General features: G+C 35.1%; 1 protein-coding gene, 1 long non-coding RNA gene, 1 other non-coding gene and 1 pseudogene across 9 annotated transcripts in view; 2 read left to right on the top strand and 2 right to left on the bottom strand.

The window, feature by feature from the left end:
* The window catches only part of LOC143677970 (uncharacterized), a 92,948-nt gene extending 82,391 nt beyond the window's left edge, over positions 1–10,557 (top strand). Inside the window, exon 3 of the long non-coding RNA XR_013172998.1 lies at positions 10,448–10,557. This is a non-coding gene — a long non-coding RNA (uncharacterized LOC143677970). The remainder of the gene's footprint in view (positions 1–10,447) is intronic.
* The window catches only part of CATSPERT (catsper channel auxiliary subunit tau), a 197,608-nt gene that overhangs the window by 120,708 nt on the left and 49,723 nt on the right, over positions 1–27,177 (bottom strand). For all 7 annotated transcript variants that reach the window (XM_077154705.1, XM_077154704.1, XM_077154706.1 and 4 more), the window contains 5 exons: positions 21,705–21,827; positions 21,045–21,089; positions 19,960–20,028; positions 11,434–11,513; positions 6,107–6,253 (listed from right to left, as the gene is read on the bottom strand). In XM_077154705.1, the coding sequence (XP_077010820.1) occupies positions 6,107–6,253; positions 11,434–11,513; positions 19,960–20,028; positions 21,045–21,089; positions 21,705–21,827 (464 nt within the window). The remainder of the gene's footprint in view (positions 1–6,106; positions 6,254–11,433; positions 11,514–19,959; positions 20,029–21,044; positions 21,090–21,704; positions 21,828–27,177) is intronic.
* LOC143678510 (U6 spliceosomal RNA) lies at positions 4,434–4,539 on the top strand. The gene has a single exon (XR_013173310.1). It is a non-coding gene; the product is annotated as a U6 spliceosomal RNA (small nuclear RNA).
* Positions 22,596–26,939, bottom strand: LOC143676840 (putative ribosome biogenesis protein RLP24 pseudogene; annotated as a pseudogene).

Here is a 27,177-nt window from a genome sequence, read left to right on the forward strand (position 1 = left end):
CCAGATGGGTTCTTAGACCAAATAAATCCTGAAACACAGAAGGGCCAGATTCTCCAGAACATCAATTAGTTCTATCCCCCCATCCCATATTATGAACAGCCCGTTTCCAACATGAGAAAGTTAGTATGGGCATAACCTATATAACTCTAAAGAGTGGGAGAAAGATCAAAGGAGATGGTAGAGTAATACAGAGAAAACAGGGTTTAACAAACGAGTATGATTGCTGAATCATTATACTGATATTTTTTTTAGTCTCCAGTGTTTTGGAGTAGCTAGTAGTAAAAACTTAAAATTGTGGATTTGTAACCCATACCAAACTCTTAAATCTGTTCAACAACTAATTGTTGTGGTGTGCTTTGAAATTTGTTGCTTTTTTGTATATATGTTATTTTTCACAAAAAAAGTCCATTGTAATGATGAATGCACAGCCAAATGATGATACTATGAACCATTGATTGTACACTTCGGATGATTACATAGTATGTGAATATATAATAGATATCACTAAAATTGCATTAAAAAAATAAGAGGGAGATTAAGATATTCTTAGGTAAACAAAAGCTGAGGAAGTTCCTTATCAGTAGACATATCCTACAAGCAATGTTAGAGGGAGTTCTTCAGACTGAAAGGAAAGGATACGTTACAGTGGTATAAACCAGCATAAAAAAATAAAGACCTCTGGTAAAGGTAACCATCTGGGTAATCATAAATGCTAGTAATATTGTATAGTATTTTTCAGTATGCAATTCCACTTCTTACTTCCTACAGGTGCAAAATGGCAGAAGAAAGTTCTGCATTATCAATAGTGGCTTTAAATGTGAATGGGTAAACTCTTGGGTCAAAAAAGCAGGTATTGACAAGACGGCTTAAAAAAAATGCCAACTATAGGCAGTCTGCAAGACACTCACTTAAATTAAAATAAAAGTAGGTTGAAAGTGAAAGGATGGAAAAATATATATCGTACAAGTAATAAGCAAAAGAGAGCTAGAGTAACTATACTAATATGGGATAAACTTTAAGTCAAAAAACAGTTACAGAGAACAAAGAAGATGTAACAGTTATAAATATATTTGACCTAACAGCAGAGCCCCAAAATATATGAAGCAGATACTGACAGACGTGAAGGGAGAAATTGATGGTTCTACATTAATAGTAAGATACATTAATGCTCCACATGCAATTATGGATAGAATATCTAGACAGAAGGCCAATAAGGAAACACAGGACTTGAATGATATTCTTACCTAACCAGAACTAACAGACATATATAGAAAACTGTACCCCCAATAGCAACAGAATACACATTCTTCTCATGTGTACAAGGATTATTCTCCAATATATACCACATCTTAGGTGACAAAACAGATCTCAATAAATTAAAAAACACTGAAATCATACAATGTGTCTTCAATGACTAAAATGGAATGAAGTTAGAAATCAATAACAGAGGGGGAACAGAAAATTCACAAATATGTGAAAAATTAAAAACATACTCTTAAACAACCAATGGGTTACAGAAGAAACACAAGAAATTAGGAAATATCTTGAGGAATGAAAATGAAAAGAGGATACCCAAATTTATGCTTTGCAGTTAAGGCAGTGCTGACAGGGAAATTAATAGCACTAAATGCTTATAAATTGAAAAAAAGAAAGATTTCAATTCTGAGACCTAAGCTCAACTGAAAGAACTAGAAAAAGAGGAAAAAAGAGCAGAAGGAAGAAAATAACAAAGATTAGAGCAGAAATAAATGAAATAGAGGAGATAAAGACAGAGAAGGAGAGAATTAACAAAACCAAAAGTTAGTTTTTGGAAAAGACCAATAAAATTGATAAACATTTATCTAGACTGATGAAAATAAAAGAGACAAATAATGAAAATCAGAACTGAAAAGGGACTGACCATGCTGAAATAAAAAGGACTATAGGAGAGTACTGAGAACTGTACTCCAACAAATTAGTTAGCCTAGATAAAATGGACTAATTACTAGAAACACACAAATTATCTATACTGACTCAAGAAGAAATAAAAGATATCAAGAAACCAATAAATAGTAAAGAGTTTGAGTCAGTAATCAAAAACCTCACGAAAAAGAAAAGCCCAGGAACAGATGGATTTACAATGGGAATTTTATCAAATGTTCCAAGAAGACAACACTAATGCTGCTCCAACAATTTTAAAAAAGAATGAGAAAGGAATACTCTTAATTGATTCTAAGAGGCCAAATCATACTTATACCAAAACCATATAAAGATTCCACAAGAAAAGATAATTACAGGCCAATATCTCTTATGAATATAAATGCAAAAATCCTCAACAAAATACTAGCAAACTGAATTGAACAGTATGTTGAAAGAATTATATATAACACAAGACAACAGCTCACTCTAACTCTTTCACTCTGGTGCATGTTGCTTATATCATTACTCTAGAACAGAATTAAAAACAGCTGTCTATTATAGCTGGTTTTTATTTTTGCCTTACTAAACAAACTAAAATGCCATAAGGACAGGGGCCATGCTTGATTCTTTGTAACCCCCACCACTGCATAAAATGGGCATTTAACAATACTTGTTGAGTCAAACAATAAATTGAAATAACAGGAAAAAAAAGAATTATGCACCATAATCAGGTGAAATTTATTTCAAATATACAAAGGTGGTTCAAAATAAAAATATCAATTAATGAAATACACACAACATTAATATCATGAAGGAAAAAATACCAGATGATCATTTCAATTGACGCAGAAAGGCATTTGAGAAAATCTAGCTTCCCTTCCTCATATAATACTTAGAAAACCAGGAATATAAGGAAACTTCCTCAACACAATAAAGGGTACAGATGAAAAACTAACAGCTAACACCACACACAATGGTCAAAGACTGAAAGCTTTCCCTCAAAGGTGAGAAACATGACAACGATGTCCTGTCATCATTGTTATCTAACATTGTGTTGGAAGTTCTTGCCAGAGCAGTTAGGCAAGAAAAAGAAATTAAAGGCATCCAAATTGGAAAGTATGAAATGAAACTATTCCTTTTGAAGATGATATGATCTATATTCAGAAAATTCAGAAATATCCAGAAGAAACCTCCTAGAGTTAATAGATGAATTCAGCAAAGTAGCTGACTACACAGTCAACAACCAAAAATCATCCACAAGCAATGAACAGTTGGAAGAGAATTCAAGAAAAAATTCCATTAACAGTAGCAATTAAAAGAATGAAATATCTAGGAATAAACCTAATCAATGATATAAAGGATTGTATGCATAAATTAAATAAGATCTAATTGCAGAAATGAAAAAGCCAATCAAATTTATATGAACAGGTAAGAGGCTCTGAATAACCAAAGCCATCTTGAAAAAGAATGAATTGGAGAACTCATACATCCCAATCTTTAAACTTATTACCAAACAACAGAAAATCAAAGCAGCATGGTACTGGCATAAGGACAGGCATATAGAAAAATGGAATGGACTTGAGGGCTCAAAAATCAACCCTGCCATTTATGGCCAACTGATTTTTTTTTTTTTTTTTTATGGGCAGGCACCGGGAATCGAACCCGGGTCCTCGGGCATGGCAGGCAAGCACTCTTACCTGCTGAGCCACCATGGCCCACCCATGGCCAACTGATTTTTGACAAGAGGGCAATGATCACTCAATAGAGAAAGAATAGTTTCTTCAACAAATGGTACTGGGATAACTGGATCTTCATTTGCAGAAGAAAGAAGGAGTACCCTATCTCACACCTTCTCCTAAAATCAACTCAAAATGGAGGAAAAGCCTAAATATGTGAGCAAAAACTATCAAACTCCTAGAAATCAATGTAGGGAAGCATCTTCAGGACCTTGCATTAGGCAATGGTTTTTAAACCTACACCCAAAGCACAAGCAATGAAAGAAAAAACAGACAAATGGAACCTCATCAAAAGTAAAAATGTTTGAGCCTCAAAGGACTTTATCATAAATGTAAAATGATAACCTATAGAATGGGAGAAATATTTGGAAATCACATGTTTTATGAAGGTTTAATATCAAGAATATATAAAGAACTGCTCCAATTTTACAACAAAAAGACAAATAACCTATTTAAAAATTGGGCAAAAGACTTGACTAGACATTTCTCCAAAGATATAAATGGCCAAAAAGCATGTAAAAAGATGCTCAATATCATTAGCTATCAAGGTAAAGCAAATCAAAACCAATATTCCATTTCAAACTCACTAAATGGCTACTATTAAAAAATATATGGAAAATTACCACTGTTGGAAAAGATGTGGAAAAACAGGAATAATCATTCATTGCAAGAGGAAATATAAATGGTCTAGCCACCATGGAAGATAGTTTGCCAGCTCCTCTAAAACTTAACTATAGAATTACCTTATGACCTGGAAATTGCACTATTACGTATATACCCAAAACAATTGAAAGAAGGGTGCTCATTTCAGTGGCATATATAGGAAAATTGGAACAACACAGAGAAGATTAGCATAAGCCTTGAGCAAGGATGATATGCTATTTGTGATGCAAGCCATATTTCTGTACAGCATTCCTATTTGGAATGATGAAAATATTTTGGTAATGGATGGTGGTTATGGAACCACAAACATTGTGAACACAATTACTAGCACTGAAATATACATCCGAATATGATTAAAAGGGAAAAATGTTAGATTGTATATATGCTAATACAATAAAAATTTAAAAATAAAATCTATGGAATTACATTACATTGCGAACCCTGAGTTAAGCCAAGGATTTAATAAATAAGTACTAATATAAAAATGTGCTATCATCAATTTTAACAAATGTTCCACACCAATGCAAGGTGTTGTTGGTGGGGTGGTGTATGGAAATTCCATATTTTATGCATCATTGTTCTGTAAACCCATAACTCCTTTAATTAAAAACAAAAAACAAAAAGAATTGAAAGCAGAGACTCAAACCAGTACTTTCCCACTGATGTTCATAGCAGCATTATCTACAATTGCCTAAAGATGGAAGTGCAATAACTGAAATTAAGAATTCAATGGGTTTAAATACAGAAGATTAGAAACAAAGGAAGAATCAGTGAACTAGAATATAATTAGAAAAAATATACAGACTCAACCATAGATGGGAAATATGTATGGAATACACTGCTGAATGAAGACACAAATTAAAGGAACCATCCCATTGAGAATGTGTATGCAGTTGATTCAGATAATTTGCATGGACAACATTCTTTTACATTGGAATTTCTTTTGTAGGTGCAAGTGCCTATGATAGTCTTAATGTTCTTATGCTCCAAATTTGTGGTTTCACAGGTGAGAACACAAAGCTATGTTATTACAAATTTTATGACAGCCACGGCTAGAGCTCACCACTCTCAATTTCTCTTTTTCACAGGTACACAGAATACATTTTCCAGCCCCCCTACAATTTAGATCGGCCCATGTCAGCATGTTTCTGTGCAGTGAAATGTTTTAAAAATCGAAACTGATTGAAAAATTACATAATCATATTAAACAATCATTAAAATGTCCTGCTACCCAGTGGGATGTGCATTGACAAAGCACAGTTGGGAGTTGTTACTAGAAAACTAAAAGTTTCATACATATCTATCAATGAGTTCAAACTCCTCAATACAATCTGTTACAGCTGAATTTAAAAATGTCACAGTATGGAAACTTCAATGGGAGAATTAAGTGCTATAATTTAAAGAGAATATATTGGAGTATTTGGTGTATCAGAGTGACTATGTATCCTATGTAGGAATGATATCCTATGGGGCTTCTCACATTGTCACTTTAACTTTTCCTTCTAGAGCCAGAGTTCTTTGAATGGATGTTCCTTTCTGAAGAGCTTATGTAGTCCTCTGTTATTTCTTTTCCTTTAATAAAGTTTATACTTTCTCCCTCATAAGTGATTTTTCGCTTCTTTTCCTGACATAACTCTGAACTTAAAAAAAAATACCTAAATACCACAAGCAATAATTAGGAATAATCTCTGAACCCATGAAATATTTCTGCATTGAAGGTGTCTGAAACAACAGCAAGCCCTTAACACAAACGAAGGAATTAGGATTTAATACAAACAATATGATGAAGTCTTTTGTGCTGCTTTTACCTTTCTCGAGGTTGCTGCTGAAGTTTTTCAAGTCGCACAACAGATGGGTCATTGGGTTGCTGCGCTTTACTTGGCATTCCAACAATAACATTCAGGTCTGGAGATAAGAATGCTGGATATTCTACTGGCTGTGGTAAAATAACATTTCTGCAACACAATAATAGGTTAAATACTGAAATTAAACAAGAGTACCTTTCTAGCATCAGTGGTGGCTATCAATTTTGAATTCCTCTCTCTTTACACCATCAGCTCCCCTTGAACTATCAGAGCATAGAGATAAGAGAGAATACAAAATTTAGAAATTCTGAGAAAGAGAGAGTTAAAAAACAATAGAGATAATCAACAAAATTAAAAGTTGGTTCTTTGAAAAGGTCAGTAAAATTAACAACCCTTTAACTAGACTAATACAAGGAAAAAAAGGGAGAGGACACAAATAATAAAATCAGAAATGAAAAGAGGGACACTGCTATTGATCCCACAAAAATTAAAAGGACTATAAGAGGGTGGTGCAATGGTGGCTCAGTGGCAGAATTCTCACCTGCCATGCCAGAGACCCAGGTTCAATTTCCGGTGCCTGCCCATGTGGAGAAAAAAAAAGAATAAAGAAAAAGGACTATAAGAGTATACTATGAACAACTGTATGTCATCAATTGAATAACTGAGACAAAATAGGCAAATTCCTAGAAACACATAAACTACCTAAACTGACTCAAGCAGAAATAGAAGATCTCAACAGACCAGTAGCTAGTAAAGAGATTGAATCAGTAATCAAAAACCTCCCAACAAAGAAAAGCCTAGGATCAAATGGCCTCATAAGGGAATTTTATCAAGCATTCCAAGAAGACCTTAACACCTATCCTCTACCAAAATATTGAAGAGAAAGGGACACTTCCTGTGTTAGTCAGGGTTCTCTGGAGAAACAGAACCAACAGGAGAGATCTGTAAATACGAGATTTATAAAGGAGTCTCACACAACTGTGGAAATGGAAAAGTCAAAAATCTATAGGACAGGGCAGGCCATGATGGCTCAGTGGCAGAGTTCTTGCCTGCCATGCCAGAGACCAGGGTTCAACTCCCAACGCCTGCCCACATTATAAAAAAAATTAATAAAAAATCCATAGGACAGGCTGTGAAGCTGGTGGCTCCAATGAAGGGTCTGGACAAATGCCACAGGAGAGGCCCACTGGCTGAAAAAGCAATGAAAGAGTCTCTCTTCTCCTTTAAAAACCTTCAACTGGTTGTATTATCTCATTGTGGGAGGCATGCCTTTAGTTGATCACAGATGTAGTCAGCCACAGATGTAATGAGGTGGCTGATGATTTAATCAACCAGCCACGAAATACCCTTGCAACAAAGTTATGTCAGTGTTTGCCTGACCAGACAACTGGGCATAATCATTTGGCCAAGTTAACACCAGAACCTAACCATCATACATCCTAACTCATTTGATAAAACATGTATCACCCAAACATCTAAGTCAGATAAAGATACAAAGAGAAAAGATAATTATAGAACAATTTTCCTAATTAAGATAGATGCAAAAATCCTCAACAAAATAATAACACAACAAATATAACAGCACATTAAAAGAATTATAAAATAAAATAAAATAAAATAAAAAGAATTATACACCATGATCAAGAGGGATTTACCGCAAAATATGCAGGGATGGTTCAACATAAGAAAATCAATTAATGTAATACACCACATAAACAAATTGAAGGGGGAAACCACATGATCATTTTGATGGATATGGAAATGTCATCTGACAAAATCCAGCATTCTTTCTTGACAAAAACATTCAGGAAACTAGGAATAGAAGGAAACTCCCTCAACATGATAAAGGGCATATTTGAAAAACCCACAGCTAATGGTGAGAGACTGAAAGCTTTCCCTCTAAGATCAGAAACAAGACAATGATGCTCACTCATACCACTGTTATTCAACATTGTATTGCAAGTTCTAGCTAAAGCAATCAGGCAAGAAAAGAAAATAAAAGGAATTCAAATTGGGAAGGAAGAAATAAAACTCCCTATTTGCAGATGGCATAATCCCATACACAGAAAATCCTAAAAAAATCACAACAAAGCTACTATACCTAAGAAACAAATTCTGTGAAGTGGTGAGGTACAAGATCAACATATAAAAATAAGCAGTATTCCTATACACTAGTAATGAGCAATCTGAAGAGGAAATCAAGAAAAAAATCGTATTTACAATAGCAACTTAAAGAATCAAATTCTAGGAATAAATTTAACCAAGGATATAAATGACTTATACAAGGAAATCTACAAAATATTGCTAAAAGTAATTAAAGAAGGTCTAAATAAATGAAGAGCATTTTGTGTTTTTGATTGGAAGACTAAAGATCATAAAGGTGACAATACTACCCAAAGCTATTTACAGAATCAACACAATCCCAGTCAAAATTTCGCACCTTTCTTTGCAGAAACAGGAAAGTCAGAGTTAAAATTTATACTGAAGGGTAACATCCTTTAATGGCCAAAACCATCTTGAAAAGAAGAATAAGTTGGAAGACTCAAACTTCCCAATTTTAAAACTTATTACAAAGCTATACTAATTAAAGCAGCATAGTACTGGCACAAGGATAAATTTGTATGGATAGAATGGAAAGAATTCTATCCAATGGATAGAATTGATAGTTTAGAAATAAATCCTCACATCTATGGCCAACTGATTTTTTATAATACTGCCTAAGTTGACTCAATGGAATAAGAATAGACTTTTCAACCATTGGTACTGTGAAAACTGGATATCCATATGAATGGATAAACAATATGTGGTATAAAAATACAATGGAATATTATTCAGCTGTAAAAGGGAAAAAAGTTCTGATGTATGTGACAATATGTCGGAGAACCTTGAAGACATCATGTTGAGTGAAATAAGACAGACAAGAGAGGATAAATATTGTATGATCTCACTCATATGAAGTAATCAGAACAAGCCAATTCAGAGTGAGAAACTAGAATACAGTTTACCAGGGGCCAAAGTGGGGAAGGGAATCTGGAGTTAAGCCTTAATTGGTACAAAGTTTCTATTTGGGGTGATGGAAGGTTTTGGTGGTGGATGGTGGTGATTGTAACACAACACTGTGAATGTAATTAACAACACTGAATTGTATATAAGAATATGGTCAAGGAAGGGGAAATTTGGGTTTGAATATGTACTACAAGAATGAAAATATTTTAAAAACCAAAACCATAGGATTGTACCACACAAACGGTGAACCCTAATGTAAACTATGGACTATAGTTAATAGTACAGTAGTAATAATACTATTTCATCAATTGTAACAAAGATACCATATTAATACAAAGTGTTAGTAATAGGATAAACTGTGTTTGTGAGGAGGGATATATGCAACTCTATATTATCTGCATGGCTTTTCAGTAAACCTACTATGTCTGTTAAAAAATAATGAATATTGTAAAAAAAATGCAGTGTTAAAAAGATTTATATGGCTTTTTTATTATGCTCCATCGTATGTAGATGATAATTGTAATATAACATATTCCCTCTCAAAATTTTTGAGTAAAAAGTAATACTTCCAAAAAATGCACCAACTTTCCAGTGCCTTTGCATTGGCCTGGCACACTTCTAGAACCCAATAGAAAATAATTTACTCACATTTGAGTAGTATAATCCTACAACGATGCTGATGGTAAATGCTTATTACTTTTATAAATAGGTAACAATTTATTAAGCATTTTATTATTTGCTACTATGTTCTAAGGCCTTTACATTTAGCTTATTTAGTCATTACAGTAACTTAATGAGGTAGCAATTATTTTTATCCCATTCGAAAGAAGAAGTGTGAAGAGCCTAAGTGACTTGTCCAAGGTCACCAGCTAATACATGCAGGGCTGAGATATAAGCTAGGCAGTTTGATTCTAGAACCTGAGCTCTTAACCACCATTATCTTGGCCCTGCTACTCCGCTAGCTCACCTCCCATTCTTCCCTCCCTGCTCCTGTGCCTGAACCACTCACAACGACTACTCACTGTTCTCCAGCACAACAGAGCCTCTTATGTCTCCCCGTTTTATATACATGCCCTCTTTTGGGAATGATTCCCCTTACCCCTCCAAAAATCAGCCTAATGAATCGCTACTCATAACAGTACTCACGATGCAAACCATTCAAGTCTCATTTCAGACACTATTTCTTTTGTGAAGCCTTACTTAATAATACTTTCTTTCCCATTTTCCCTAAGAAAAATTAAAAGCTCCTTGGCTGTGTCTCATAGTTCCGTTTTGACCTCTATGAGGGCTATTATCCCAATGAGTATGATTGTGTTTTTCTGTTTTTTGTTTTTACAGGTTACCTTCAGTTTACACCATGAGTTACTTTAAAGGCAAGGACCAGGTCTCGTTTATCTTTGTATTTATAGTGGTCTGGAGATACAACAAGCCTTCAATAAATGCTTATCAAATCAGTGTATGAATGAGGACATAATAGTCAGTAAACATAAGAAAAATATAACTTTATTGTTTCAACAAATCACCAATATCTAATAGACAAAGTTCATTTTTAATAACACCCAGTACTGGTAGAGCATGGCAGTAAGTACTGCAGAATATAATTTCCCAACCTATACTTATCTTCCTCACTCTCATTTCATATTTTCCCCATTTCTTCTGTTATGGATAGTATAGGTTAACTCATTTTCTCAGATACTCATTTTTCAAATCCATTTTTATTGTTGAAATTTCAAGACTGACAGATTTCATTTTAAATTATGTTTTGTTTCCTAATGACATTTTTTTTCACCATAAACTTTTGCTGAAGATTGGAAAGTAATATTTGGAATGGTGTGGAAGTAGGGATACATTGCTATACTGCAGAGCAGAAAACTGACAACCATTAGACACTCTGATCTTAAGTCTCTCAACTTGTTCCCTAAAAGGATTATCTCACCGGCCAATGTGCCTCACCAGGTTACTTTTCTCTTCTTTCCTTTAGCCATGAAATTGGTACCCTCTCTCACCTTTTTCTTATTTCCAGAACTTCTCATCTCCTATCTAGGGCTGTAACCAGAAACTCAAAATTTCTTCCACCTTATTAAGCAGAACATTTCACTATTTTTCTTACCTTGGAACCTAGCCCATGCTTGTCATGTCCTTAAGGGTATCTTAAACAAAATGCTGCATCAAACAAACTAAATTTTTAAAATACTAATATAAGCTGATTTTTTTTTTCTGGCAAGGGCAGGCTCCGGGAATTGAACCCAGGTCTTCAGTTCGGCAGGTGAGAATTCCTGCCACTGCATATAAGCTGATCTTAATAAGACTTTTAAAGCACTTACGATACAGGGTCTGTTCTTTCTGGAGGTGGTGAGATATTCATGAACATGGATGGCTCAACAATTTTCTGCAGAGGTTTTAGCTGAAGAAAAATAAAAATTTAAGTATATTTTAATTCTGTTTAGTTACAAATAATGTTCACCCTAAAACTCCCATCTCCCAGGACTATGGAATAGGCCTAAAATGATACAGGTAAGGAAAAAGGAATGAAAGAAATGACTAACACTTATTGAGCACTTAATATGTGCCAAGTATTTTATACCTATAATTTTATTTAATCCTTTCAACAACCCTGCAAGGTAGATAAATGTGCCTGTTTTACAGATGATATTGAAGATGGTAATTTGTTCATGGCTACCCAATAGGCATAAAAGGCAGGACTTAAATGCTGCTCTATCTGCTCTCAAAGTCATACTCTTTTTACAGTATTTTCACGCAAAATTAGGGAACTATATCACTGGTGTTTAAGATCTGAAAAGTTCACATAAATTTTTTTTTAAGTTGAACTTTTATATTTCGCTCTATTTTCCAAATACCATTGTTTCTTGTTTTAGTTGATTCTACTTACATAAAACAGTACTTTCCTAGTTTTATCTGAAAAGGAGTATTTCTCGCATGGCTATGGTTATACCTATATTCAAACATGAAACATACCTGTAAAGTTGGTGTTTATAAGCTAAGATTGTTACAAAAAGGGCTAAACAATTTCGGGTTCCTAAAAGGCCTAATATATCATAAAAAAATAGGCAGAAGGAAAAGAAAGGTCAAAGAAAAAAGGAAAAATAAAAATAAAAAGCTTGTGCCTAGTGGCTTCCATCTGTGTATTACTTATTTCTGATTCAAAATTAGAAATCATTTTGATATACCAGAGATAACATTTTAAAAAATGTTTCAGGAACTACTAAGTGAACAAGGTGGTAGACTAATAAAACTGATGTATCTACTCTGAACTACTCATTAAAAAACACCCACAACAACAAAAAGAAGAAGAGAGAGGTTGTAAATAAATAAGATCAGAAATGGAAGAGGAGACATAACTACTGACCCCACAGAAATAAAGGAATTAATTGCAGGATACTATGAACAACTTTATGTTAATAAATATGACAATGTAGATGAAAAGGACAACTTTCTAGAAAGGCATGAATAACCAACTTTGACTTGAGAAGAAATAGATGACCTCAATAAACCAATCACAAGTAAAGAAATTGAATCAGTCATTAAGAAGCTCCCCAAAAAGAAAAGTCCAAGACCAGGTGGCTTCACATGTGAATTCTACCGAACATTCCAGAAAGAATTAGTACCAATCCTGCTCAAACTCTTCAAAAAATTGAAGAGGAGGGAAAGCTACCTAACTCATTCTACAAAGCCAACATCACCCTCATACCAAAGTCAGACAAAGATACTACAAGAAAAGAAAATTACAGACCAATCTCTCTAATGAATATAAATGCAAAAATCCTCAACAAAATTCTAGCAAATCAAATCCAGCAACACATTAAAAGAATTATACATCATGAGCAAGTAGGATTTATCCCAGGTATGCAAGGATGGTTCAGCCTAAGAAAATTAATTAATGTAATACACCACATCAACAAATCAAAGCAGAAAAATCACATGATCATCTTGATTAATGCAGAAAAGGCATTTGACAAAATTCAACATTCTTTCTTGGTGAAAACACTTCAAAGGATAGGAATAGAAAGGAACTTCCTCAACATGATAAAGGGAATATATGAAAAACCCACAGCTAACATCATCCTCAAAGGGGAAAAACTGAACTAAGATCAGGAACAAGACAAGGATGTCCACTATCACTACTGTTATTCAACATTGTGTTGGAAGTTCTAGCCAGAGTAATTAGACAAGAAAAAGAAATACAAGCCATCAAAATTGGAAAGAAGAAGTAAAACTCTCACTGTTTGCAGATGATATGATACTATATGTCAAAAACCCTGAAATATCCACAGCAAAACTACTAGAGCTAATAAATGAGTACAGCAAAGTGGCAGGCTACAAGATCAACACTCAAAAACCTGTAGTGTTTCTATACACTAGTAATGAACAATCTGAGGAGGAAGTCAAGAAAAGAATTCCATTTACAATTGCAACCAGAAGAATAAAATATTTAGGAATAAATTTAACTAAAGAGACAAAAGACCTATACAAAGAAAACTACAAGAAATTGTTAAAAGAAATCACAGAAGACTTAAATAGATGGAAGGGCATACCATGTTCATGGATTGGAAGACTAAATAAAGTTAAGATGTCAATTCTACCTAAATTGATTTACAGATTCAATGCAATACCAATTAAAATCCCAAAATCTTACTTTTCAGAAATAGAAAAACCAATAACCAAATTTATCTCGAAGGGCAGGGTGCCCAGAATAGCTAAAAGTATCCTGAGGAAAAAAAATGAAGTTGGAGGTTTCACACTACCTGACTTTAAGGCGTATTATGAAGCCTCAGTGGTCAAAACAGCATGGTACTGGCATAAAGATAGATATACTGACCAATGGAATTGAATAGAGTATTCAGATATAGACTCTCTCATCTATGGACAATTGATCTTTGATAAGGCAGTCAAGCCAATTCACCTGGGACAGAACAGTGTCTTCAATAAATGGTGCCAGAGAACTGGGTATCCATATGCAAAAGAATGAAAGAGGACCCATATCTCCCACCCTATACAAAAATTAACTCAAAATGGATCAAAGACCTAAACATTAGATCTAAGACCATAAAACTGTTAGAAGAAAATGTAGGGAAATATCTTATAAATCTTATACTAGGAGGCAGTTTCCTAGACCTTACACCCAAAGCAAGAGCATTGAAGAAAGAAAGAAAGAAATGGGAATTCTCAAAATTAAACACTTTTGTGCATCAAAGAACTTCGTCAAGAAAGTAAAAAGACAGCCTACACAATGGGAAACAATATTTGGAAATGATATATCAGATAAAGGTCTCATATCCAGAATTTATAAAGAGATTGTTCAACTCAAAAACAAAAAGACAAATAACCCAATTACAAAATGGGCAATAGACTTCAACAGACACTTCTCAGAAGAGGAAAGACAAATGGCCAAAAGGCACATGAAGAGATGCTCAACTTCCCTGGCTATTAGAGAAATGCAAATCAAAACCACAAGGAGATATCATCTCACAACCACCAGAATGGCCATTATCCATACAAGAGAAAATGACAAATGCTGGAGAGGATGTGGAGAAAGAGGCACACTTTTCCACTGCTGGTGGGAATGTCAAATGGTACAACTGCTACAGAAGGCAGTTTGGCGGTTCTCAAAAAGCTAAATATAGAATTGTCATATGACCTGTCAATACCACTGCTAGGTATCTACTCAGAGGACATGAGGGCAAGGACACAAACGGACATTTGCACACCAGTGTTTATAGCACCATTATTCACAATTCCAAAGAGATGGAAACAGCCTAAATGCCCATCAACAGATGAGTGGCTAAACAAACTGTGGTATATACATATGATGGAATATTATGCAGTTGTAAGACAGAATAAAGTTATGAAGTATGTAACAACATGGATGGACTTAAGGACATTATGATGAGTGAGATTAGCCAGAAACAAAAGGACAAATACTGTATGGTCTCACTGATATGAACTGACATTAGCAATGAACTTGGAGAATTTTTTTGGTAACAGAGACCATCAGGAGATAGAAATAGAATAAGATATTGGGTAACTGGAGCTGAAGGGATACAGATTGTGCAACATGACTGAATGTAAAAACTCAGAAATGGACAGCACAATACTACCTAACTGTAATACAATTATGTTAAAACACTGAATGAAGCTGAATGTGAGAATGATAGAGGGAGGAGGGCTGGGGGCATAAATGAAATCAGAAAAAAAGATAGACAATAAAGACTGAGATAGTACAATCTAGGAATGCCTAGAGTGTATAATGATAGTGACTAAATGTACAAATTTAAAAAATGTTTTTGCATGAGGAAGAACAAAGGAATGTCATTATTACAGGGTACTGAAAATAGATGGAATTAATATTTTAAAACTAACATATGTGAGACTAAAGCAAAAAATGTTTATTTGGTACAAAATTTATATTTGACTAGTGCATTTCCTAATATAACTTATATAGACAGTTTAATTGAACACCATAAGTACACGGAACCTTGAGGAGGACATGAGATTTTGTTGGTTTGTCCAGAGTGATGCTCCAATGAATCCCAGAGTGATTTGAATAGTGAATAAAAAAGTATTTGCAAAGTCCCCTTCGGGGAATGGTGAGGACAGGGGAAAATTCAACTTCCCCAAGTTGAATTCTTGATATTTTCACAAGCAGTACAGACAACCAAAGCTATAGGCTGAGCCCCCAATCTTGGGGTTTGTTCATATGAAACTTAATTCCACAAAAGATAGTCAAGCCTACTTAAAATTAGGCCTAGGAGTTACCCCCAAGAGAACCTCTTTTGTTGCTCAGATGTGGCCTCTCTCTCTAGCTAACACAACAAGCAAACTCACCACCCTCCCCCTGTATATGTGGGACATGACTCTCAGGGGTGTGAACCTTCCTAGCAACATGGGACAGAAATCCTAGAATGAGCTGAGACACAGCATCAAGGTATTGAGAAAACCTTCTCGACCAAAGAGGGGAAGAGTGAAATGAGACAAAATAAAGTGTCAATGGCTGAGATTCCAAACAGAGTCGAGAGGTTATCCTGGAGGTTATTCTTACACATTGAATAGATATCACCTTGTTAGTCAAGATGTAATGGAGAGGCTGGAAAATATAGAGTTGTGTTCCAGTAGCCATGTTTCTTGAAGATGATTGTGTAATAATATAGCTTTCACAACGTGACTGTGTGAAAATCTTGTATCTGATGCTCCTTTTATCTACCTTATCAGCAGACGAATAAAACATAGAATAAAGATGAATAATAGGGGGAACAAATGTTAAAATAAATTTAGATTGAAATGCTAGTGAGCAATGAAAGGGAGGGGTAAGGAGTATAGTATGTATGGATTTTTTTCTGTTTTCTTTTTATTTCTTTTTCAGAACAGATGCAAATGTTCCAAGAAATGATCATGATGATAAATATGCAACTATGTGATGATATTGTGAAATACTGATTATATATGTAGAACGGAATGATCAAAAGTTAAGAATATTGGCGTTTGTTTGGTGTTTTTTTGTATTTTAAAAAAATTAGTAATAAAAAAAAACACCCATGGGCCTTCCAGAGAAGATGGCGGCTTAGTAAGACGCGCGGGTCTTAGTTCCTCCTCCAGAAAAGCAACTAAAGAAACAGAAACAATACGAAACAGCTCCCGGAGCCACGACAGAGACCAAAAAGACAGCGTACCCCATTCTGGAATGGCTGAATGGGCAGGGAGAATCTGCTGCAGTGAGATACCCGAGGGGCACGCGTTTTCGCGGCTGGCGACTGGGGTCCCCTCCATGCACGTGGCTCCCCGGTCTGACTGGGAACGTTGGATAGCGGGGCCCTCCTGCCACGCTTGGCATCTCGGGCCAGCTGGGCAATTTGGACCGGCACTTCCCCAAGCCGCGGCGGCCGGCGACCCCCACCTCCACACGCGGTTTCCCTGGCCGACTGCAAGATTCGGATTGGCAAGTTAAAGGAGCCACAGCATCTTTTACTGGTGGGACCCGCAGACAGACAAGCACCACGAGCGCCACCTACTGGGCAGGAAAAGAAAAACAGAGCCCAGAGATTTCACAGAAAAACCTTTCAACCAGCCGGGTCCCACACCCAGGGAAATCTGATCAAATGCCCAGACACCAGCAGAAAATAATGGATGACGCTCGGAAAATTAAAGATATGGCCCAGTCAAAGGAACAAACGAATAGTTCAAATGAGATACAGGAGTTGAGACAACTAATGCTGAATATACGAACAGAAATGGAAAAACTCTTCAAAAACCAAATCAATAAATTGAGGGAGGACATGAAGAAGACATGGGCTGAACAAAAAGAAGAAATAGAAAATCTGAAAAAACAAATCACAGAACTTATGGGAGTGAAGGACAAAGAAGAAAAAATGGAAAAAACAATGGATACCTACAATGGTAGATCTAAAGAGACAGAAGCTACAATTAGTGAACTGGAGGATGGAACAACTGAATTCCAAAAAGAAACAGAAACTATAGGGAAAAGAATGGAAAAACTTGAGCAGGGGATCAGGGAACTGAATGACAATATGAAGCACACAAATATACGCGTTGTGGGTGTCCCAGAAGGAGAAGAGAAGGGAAAAGGAGGAGAAAAACTAATGGAAGAAATTATCACTGAAAATTTCCCAACTCTTATGAAAGACCTAAATTTACAGATCCAAGAAGTGCAGCACACCCCAAAGAGAATAAACCCAAATAGGCGTTCTCCAAGACACTTACTAGTTAGAATGTCAGAGGTCAAAGAGAAAGAGAGGATCTTGAAAGCAGCAAGAGAAAAACAATCTGTCACATACAAGGGAAACCCAATAAGACTATGTGTAGATTTCTCAGCAGAAACCATGGAAGCTAGAAGACAGTGGGATGATATATTTAAATTACTAAAAGAGAAAAACTGCCAACCAAGACTTCTGTATCCAGCAAAATTGTCCTTCAAAAATGAAGGAGAAATTAAAACATTTATAGACAAAAAGTCACTGAGAGAATTTGTGACCAAGAGACCAGCTCTGCAAGAAATACTAAAGGGAGCACTAGCATCAGATACGAAATGACAGAAGAGAGAGGTATGGAGTAAAGTGTAGAAAGAAGGAAAATCAGATATGATATATATAATACAAAAGCCAAAATGATAGAGGAAAATATTATCCAAACAGTACTAACACTAAAAGTTAATGGACTGAATTTCCCAATCAAGAGTCATAGACTGGCAGAATGGATTACGACCCAGCAATACCACTGCTAGGTATCTACTCAAAGGACTTAAGGGCAAAGATACAGATGGACATTTGCACACCAGTGTTTATAGCAGCATTATCTACAATTGCAAAGAGATGGAAACAGCCAAAATGTCCATCAACAGACGAGTGGCTAAACAAACTGTGGCGTATACCTACGATGGAATATTATGCAGCTTTAAGACAGACTAAACTTATGAAGCATGTAATAACATGGATGGACCTAGAGAACATTATGCTGAGTGAGTCTAGCCAAAAACTAAAGGACAAATACTGTATGGTCCCACTGCTGTGAACCGACATTCGAGAATCAGCTTGGAATATATCATTGGTAACAGAGACCAGCAGGAGTTAGAAACAGGGTAAGATAATGGGTAATTGGAGCTGAAGGGATACAGACTGTGCAACAGGACTAGATACAAAAACTCAAAAATGGACAGCACAATAATACCTAAGTGTAATGTAACTAGGTTGGAACACTGAATGAAGCTGCACCTGAAATACAGTTTTTTGTTTGTTTGTTTGTTTGTATCTTTTGTTTTTGTTTTTTTCTTTTTCCTTTTTTTATATGTATATATGTTTTTTAGTATTATTATTTTAATTCTCTTCTCTATATTAACATTCTATATCTTTTTCTGCTGTTTTGCTAGTTCTTTTCCTAAATCGATGCAAATGTACTAAGAAATGATGATCATACATCTATGTGATGATACTAAGAATTACTGAATGCATGTGTAGAATGGAATGATTTCTAAATGTTGTGTTAATTTTTTTTCTTTTTTTGATTAATAAAAAAAATTTTAAAAAAACACCCATGACAATAAAAAAATAGCAAAAACTAGAAATTAAAGAGAATGTAAGGGTGATTTCCTACAGCTATAGAATAGGGCTGGATTTTTAAATGTCCCAAAACTGTGATAATACCCAGGGATACTCAAATGTTCTTTCAAATACTTGATGATTGTATGTATTAGTACACATTTTCTAGGACAATTCCTTGAAAAGGTCATTGTTTTGGATGATAATTTCCCTTCTAGAAATTTAGCCTACAGAGATAATGAAGAAAAAGAACAAATATTAATGTACAAAAATGTTTACTGCAACATGGATATATGGTTGTGAATTGAAAGGGGCAAGGTAAAGCTAGGAAAATATCTTCTTTGGGTAAATCACTTTATTGACAAATCAAAGGGGATTCAAATAAAACCAGATGTTGAAATTATCACTGGAGAAAGGAGCATTATGTGGTCAGAGTATAGAACATTTTCTGAATAACATCAGAGTTTTTAGTAAGTATTTTAATATAAAAATCTACACACACTTCCTGAATTCTTAAAATACTTTCAGTTTTAATTACATAAACACATAACGTGTTAAGACAAAGACAAGTTTTATAGTAAAGACATTTAGAAAAAAAGTCATTATTTTTAAATATATAAGCATATAATGGTAAAGTATCATTTTTCTTTGGTTTGATGAAAAATAGCATTCTCCTTAAAATAATTATTTTAAAGAATGTATCAAGTTGGAAAAGAAAGAGGCTCAAAAGAAGATGATTTAACTGAAGAGCTATAATAGAATAATTTTTATAAGAAGGAAACTAACCTGATGTGAAAATCCATAACCAAAGGTTCCATAAGAGAACATAAATTCCACCTCCACCCTACAGATAAGCTAAAAATGAAGCAAATTTATTTTTATATTGGATCAGAATATTATAATGGAGAAAGGATAGCAAGTGATATTTTTACTTCAAAAATTTATAAATTTGAAAAGCCAAAGCATAACTTTCCTGAAAAATAAAACATTTACATAAGGAACTCCTGTAGAAGAATCTATTGAGTTCCTGGAATGTTAAAAAAAACTTTTGTGTTAAAGTTACGGGATATTATATGGTTAAAATACAAAAAAAAAGTAACAATTGTTAATAGGATTAGGTCGAGATATATATCCACATTTACAAGTGTTTCCTCACATTCCTCCCACCTCCATTTCCATTTTGAGATAAAAATTTTGTTTAGACAAGTGACTTCACACTCTGAACCTGTTTTCTCATATGTGAAATGAGGAGTATGTCAGAGGGTATGACCTCGAATGTCTATCATTCTGTTTATTAAGCTCCTTTCCTCCTGTTGGCTATTGGCACCAGAAGTCTCTGAATAGATTAATTAACAAAGCTAATAATTCTTTTCTTTTGGCATGGGCAGTCACCGGGAATTGAACCTAGGTCTCCGGCACAGCAGGCAAGAATTCTGCCACTGAGGCACGTTGCCTGCCCTAATAATTTTTAAGCAGTTAAAAACAAATTAGAATAAAAACTATAAGCAACCCTTTAGAAACTCCTCAAGGAGAAAAGTAATAGTTCCTTAACCCAGCAAACGAGGTTCCTGAAGTTACATAGTCAAAGATGGAGCTAGTGGCATTTTATTTCCTCATCCAGTGATTTCTAATTTTCTTTTTCATCATTTAGCAGAAAGATAGCAGCTTTAAAAGAAAAAGTTGAGGTGATAATTTTGTGAGTAAATATACTTTCTATTTAATGCATTGCCATTAATTAAAATAGCGACTGGCAGGGTAATGAAAATAATAAGAAGATGTAGGCTACAAACAGTATCAGAGCAAAATTATATGAACTGTTAAGAAAATGTTACATGTACACAAAACTTTGGAAGTTTCTGTAAAGTTCTTACTGTGCTTTTTTTCAATATTTGCAATTCTTCAGTAAAGCACCCTTTCTAGAAGAAAGTAATAAATAATAAATTTTTTCAATATAGAATCACTCATATACTCACTTGTATATTATCTAAACTATACAATGTTCAAAATCAGGTAATGATTTTTTAAAGTGCAAATACAAATCTAGTAGCTAAAACACGAATATAATGAGTGCTGGAAACTGAGGGAGAGCCCTGGATATGAGAAAGCAAGAAAGGGGTATCCACAAAATTTGTGTATAAATTCTTCCCAAATCTTTGGATGACCTCTAGATGAGACATACACAGGGCAGACTTCAAGCAGCCCAGCTAAGGATAAAAGAACTGAACTGAAATTTGAGCTGCCAACAAGAAAGAATTTGCAGTTTTAGTCATCGTTTAAAACATTGCAGAAAACTGTGATAAAACATGCTGTCTTTTAGGTTGTATCACTGGCCTTCTAGAAAATAAACTTAAAAATATTATTCTGTTATAACCTAACTTTTTTTTTTTTATAAAGGGAGTTTTTTTTTTTGCTAGGCACATGAGTGTAAAGACAGATAAACAAAACAAGTCCATCAGGTATCAATAAATCATAATAACGAATACCAACCAGAAAATGTGGTACCAAAGTGAGAAAATGATTTTGATACATACCTGAATTATATCATAAAGGTGTACCTGAACATTCCCTAACAAGAGAGGATATTTTTCCATACTATCATATTCCATCAGTTCCAAGTAAATATTATTCCGTTCATCATCTTGACGTCTAGGAACCTCAGTATTAAAATATAAATAAAAAAGAGCATTAAACTTGCAGTCTGATTTTCAGATAAGTTCTGAATGAATAATTTATAATTCATAAATTATATGAATGTATTTTTTAACATTTGGTTAAAATGTTAAATATTTATATTCATAAATTATATCATGTGCATACCTAATGATTAGTTTGTGTGTGTCATTAGACTTGACTTTTCAATCTCACAGTCACATAGACCTTAATGTCAACAAGATCAGGATCTTGTTTATCTCTCTAATATCAATTATAGTATTTTTGAAACATTCATTGCCTACATTCTCTTTCTTTTTACAAAAGTTCAGCCTCATGACTTCCTGAAACATTACCAAACGTCAATTATCCAATATCTTTTTACTGTCTCTGTTATTTAAATTTTTGAAAGAACATATACCATTGCCTCAACTGGAAACTCTCTCCCAACCTTGAGCTCTGTAGCACAAAACCACTATTTTGTGACCTTCAGAAATCTATACATTCTTGCTAATTAGAGAAATCTCATACCACCCCACCCCTAAGATTCTGGGTGCCTTTCTATAATGTCCCTTCCATGATTGAGACCCTAGTGCCTGTATGAGAATTCATAAAGTTATGTTTGACAGTCTTCTTTTGAAAAATGAGAAAAACGTAATGCAAGTGTCAATCTGTGTGCCAGCATAATGATCAAGACTGAAAACTCAGCTTTTCAGCAATTTTGCATATAGGTTATTAGAACCAATCTGGCTGTTGGAAAACTAAAAATGTTAAAAAATATATTCATAATAGACTTCACAAAATGCTAGAAGTAACCACGTAAAACTATAAGTATTAGCAGAAATTCAGAGATAAACTGGACCCTGCAGTTGTGTTAACCCTGAGGACACTTCCCAGTCAGGTAGCCTGAAAATGCAGCTTTCTAGGCTTTGAAAGACACAGAAGGAGGAAAAACAAACATGAAGTATTCAACAGGGGGCCCTACTCTAATCCTCCTCCCATAAAGCTGAGAGTCCAAAGTGCTATAGCCTCAGTGAATGGAGAAACCTCTCTCTCACCCCATTCACAGAAGGCGTAAAATCCTTTATTTGGCTGTCCTCCCTTTAACTATTTCTTCTCATCTCCTTCTCAATTATAAACCTGCAAACTGAGGGCTATTATCCCATTGCTTTGTTCTTTTCTACCTGAACTTTAATTTGAATAATCTCTATTTACTTTTTAAGTCACTAATCCTTTCTTCTGCTCTTTCCAGTGTGCTTTTAAGTGCTTCAAATGAATTCTCCAAGTATTTTTCAGATTTAGAATTTCCATTTGGTTCTTCTTCCAATTTCTAAACTTTTCTGAAATCCTCATTGTGATCATCCATTTTGTCCACCTTTTCTACTTTGGCACATGTGCCGGTTTGACAGGATTATGTGCCACTGAAGAACCATGCTTTAATCCTGATCCAATCTTGTGGGAGCAACCATTTCTTTCTTTCTTTCTTTCTTTTTTTTTGCATAGACAGGCACCGGGAATTGAACCCGGGTCTCTGGCATGGCAGGCAAGAACTCTGCCATTGTGTCACCATTGCCTGCCCCATTTCTTTTAATCCCTATTCAATAATGTAGGTTGGAATCTTTTGATTGAATTATCCCCATGGAGATGTGACACACCCAATTGTGGGTATTAAATTTCGGATTAGATGGAATTGTGACTCCACCCATTCCAGGTGGGTCTTGATTAGTTTACTGGAATCCTTTAAAAGAGGAAGCATTTTGGAGAAAGCTTGAGAACCAGGAGAGAGCCATGAGAACCATGAGAGCCCAGGCAGCCAGAGATGTTTGGAGATGAAGAAGGAAAATGCTCCTGGGGGAGCTTCATGAAACAAGAAACCTGGAGAGAAAGCTAGCAGATGATGCCGTGTTCACCATGCGCCTTTCCAGTTAAGAGAGAAACCCTGAATGTCATCAGCCTTCTGGAACCATGGTATCTTTCCCTGGATGCCTTAGATTGGACATTTCCATAGCCTGGCCTAAATTGAGACATTTTTATCGGCCTTAGAACTTTAAACCTGGAACTTATTAAATCCCTTTTTAAAAGATGTTCCATTTCTGCTATATAGCATTCTGGCAGCTAGCAAACTAGAACAGCACATTATGATCATTATTTTAAAATTCCTGCTTGCTAATTCAAACATCTTGGTCAGCTGTGGGTTTACCTCTATTGAATGCTCTTCTCCATAAATAGTAATGTTATATTATGGATATTAAATATGAAATATGGTGAAATAAAATTTCAGTGGCTTAGAGATTTTAAATAGAGTTGTGAGGTCATTCTGGAGGTTATTCTTATGCATTATATAGACATCCCTTTTTAGTTACTAGCGTATTAGACTAGCTAGGAGGAAATACCTGGAACTGCTGGACTGTAATCCAGTAGGCTTGATTCTTGAAGATGACTGTATAACTATATAGCTTTTATAATGTGACAATGTGATTATGAAAACCTTGTGGCTGACACTCCCTTTATCCAGTGTATGGACAGTTGAATAAAAAAAAATAATGATGAAAATAAATAAGGGGAAAATAAAAAATAAGGGGCATGTGATGTTTTAGGTGTTCTTTTTCATTTTTATTCTTATTTTTACTTTTTGGAATGGTGAAAATATCCAAAACTTGATTTGCTGATGAATGCCAACCATATGATGATACTGTGAACCACTGGGTGTGCCCTTTGGATGGGTATATGGTATGTGACTATATAGATAAAATTGCACAAAAAATGATATTTGGTAGAGACTCTGGATTTTTATATCTTCTTCTAAAAACTGTTAAGTTCTTTTCTGGAAGAAAATTAATTGCCGGCAGATGACCTTGAGTCCATGGAGGCCTGGTTTAAGGGTAGGTCTATTTCAATTTTTGTCCTTGATCCTAGGGTTTAACCTTTAGTCTTAGGATACGGTATTACAACTCGGCCTTTCTGGCATCATAATTGAATATTGGGCAAGTCCAGCAAGGTCTCGCAACCTTGGTTAGGTCAGACTCCAGTGACTAGGCAGCACTATGTGACTTCTAAATTCTCTATTTGATTCTCAGCCCTCCAGCCTCTGTTCTTTGTAACTTTTCCTAGAGGTTTGCCCTGCACATTTGCAACTTAGGATTCAGCCAAGAACCTGGGTGGAATACCTACTCAGTTTCTAAGGCTCCTTCTTGCTGCTCCTTCTTCTCTATTGCCCTGCTTTACAAATTCCAGCCACCTCAGCAGCCCTAGGTTCTCATCTGTCTCCTCTGCACAGCCTCTGCTTGTTATACCCAGCAAGACTGCCACTCCCTGCTTGGATTTCACTTCCTTGAGCTTTGGTTTGAAACTTACTACCAAACAGAAAGCTACTGTAAGTACAGATCTCACCTCTTATCCTGCTGTAAAACTAAGGACTGCAGCTCTCCACTATCCATTGACCAATACTAGAAAATAGTTCCTTCATATATTTCACTGTTTTGTAGTTGTTTAGAGCAGAAGATAAAAGTCCAATAGCAGATATTCTAGCATGGCCAGAACCAAAAATCCATACCTATTCATTCTTCAATCTGAGTTTTAACATCAACTCAAACACATTTCCAGAATAATTAAACTAAGTTAAATCCACTGACTAACCTTTTTATTTGTAGATTTGCATGTTTTATTTTTAAACTATTTTGAAAGTTTAAGCAAATTAAAGTCCTAGAGTAGATACTGTATTTTTATTTTTCCAAGTTATGCAATACATAGTCAAAAAGTCAAAACTATAATGGATTAAAATAAAGAATTTTTTTTTCTGTCACACTAACCAACCCCTAACTTACACTCCTCAGAAACCACTCTTGTTAAACTTTTTTTTCTACTTTAGAAATGATTTTATTTCATGTGCAAATAATGAGCCAACACTTTACCCATAAACTCTATTTGCGAAAACAACAGGAGCTTTTGTAAAGAAAAGAATACAACAAAATTTAAAAGGCACTGGGATTCTTCTACTTCTAAAGTAGTGCCAAACTAGATAAATAAAACTTGTTCCATCAGGAATCTCAAGTTAGTGGAAATTAGAGTTTAGTGCCATTTCAAGAAAATATTATTCAGCACTCACCCACAAAATCCATAACTGGCTATCAGAACACTTAAACCAGGTTGGAACACTCCAACATAATTAGGCCTCAATCTCAGGGGGGTAAAATGTAAGATGCTAGTAAACCAAAACAGGAAATTTTAAAAACAAAAGTATCGTTTGAGGCCCGTTTTCATACAGATTGTTAGTTGCTTACTGTATTCTCCCCTCCTATAACATTAATAAAAGGAGTATTGCAAAGAAGAAATTATTTTCATTCCTTATTAAATGCTGCCTAGGGCCATTATCCAGATATGACCATTTATGCCTGCAATTCACTTCTGTACTTACAGAATTTTCATGGTTTATTTAAGTACAACTTATCAGTGAAGGTTTAAAGTTGAGATAAAATCTAACATCCATAACATCCGATGTTTTATAGATAGCAATTTAGGAGAGACGTATCTTTAATTATCTTTCATTTCAGTGACCTTATGGTAAAAATAAATCAATAGGTTAGAAGTTCCAAGTCCTCAGAAGAGATTTTCAAACACACTTATAGAAATGGTTACAGACAGTGAGCTTTTTAAGAAATATCTTCCATGTCCACATCCTGTTGTAATCGCTGAACCATTTTTTCTTCCAGCTGTTTTCCTTTTCCTGTAAGAGGACCCCGTATGAGATGGACGTTTTGCTTGACTTCTTTGATATCCTGAACTTTCTGTGGTACTTTATTTTTCTTTAATCTGTTCATTATATATTTAGCTTGGCATTTTTATTTAATTTCTTCAACTCTCTTCACTGCATCAATGGTTTTATTCCATAGTTGTCGCTGGTACTTGACAGGTTCATTTCTATGTTTTTCAAATTCAAATGAATTATCCACTGTAAATTCTTCATCAGCTGCCTTCTGGAATGCTTTAGTCCACTTGAACTTGAGAGGATTACACTTCTTTTTAAAGTTTTTATGACATTTGGATTTACAGAATCTGAACACCTTACAATCATGGTGGATGAACATGATGCCATGGCCGGGACAGACTGGTCCCTGTATTAGTTAGGGTTCTAGAGAAACAGAATCAACAGGGAACACTTGCAAATAGAAAATTTATAAAAGTGTCTCACGTGACCGCAGGAACGCCGAGTCCAAATCCACAGGGTAGGCTGTAAAGCCGACGACTCGGATGGAGGGTCTGGATGAACTCCGCAGGAGAGGCTCACCAGCCAAAGCAGGAACGGGGCCTGTCTCCTCTGAGTCCTCCTTAAAAGGCTTCCCGTGATTAGATTAAGCA

This window comes from Tamandua tetradactyla, chromosome 3 (genome assembly GCF_023851605.1).
Source record: "Tamandua tetradactyla isolate mTamTet1 chromosome 3, mTamTet1.pri, whole genome shotgun sequence".
NCBI classification, from domain to species: Eukaryota; Metazoa; Chordata; class Mammalia; order Pilosa; family Myrmecophagidae; genus Tamandua; species Tamandua tetradactyla.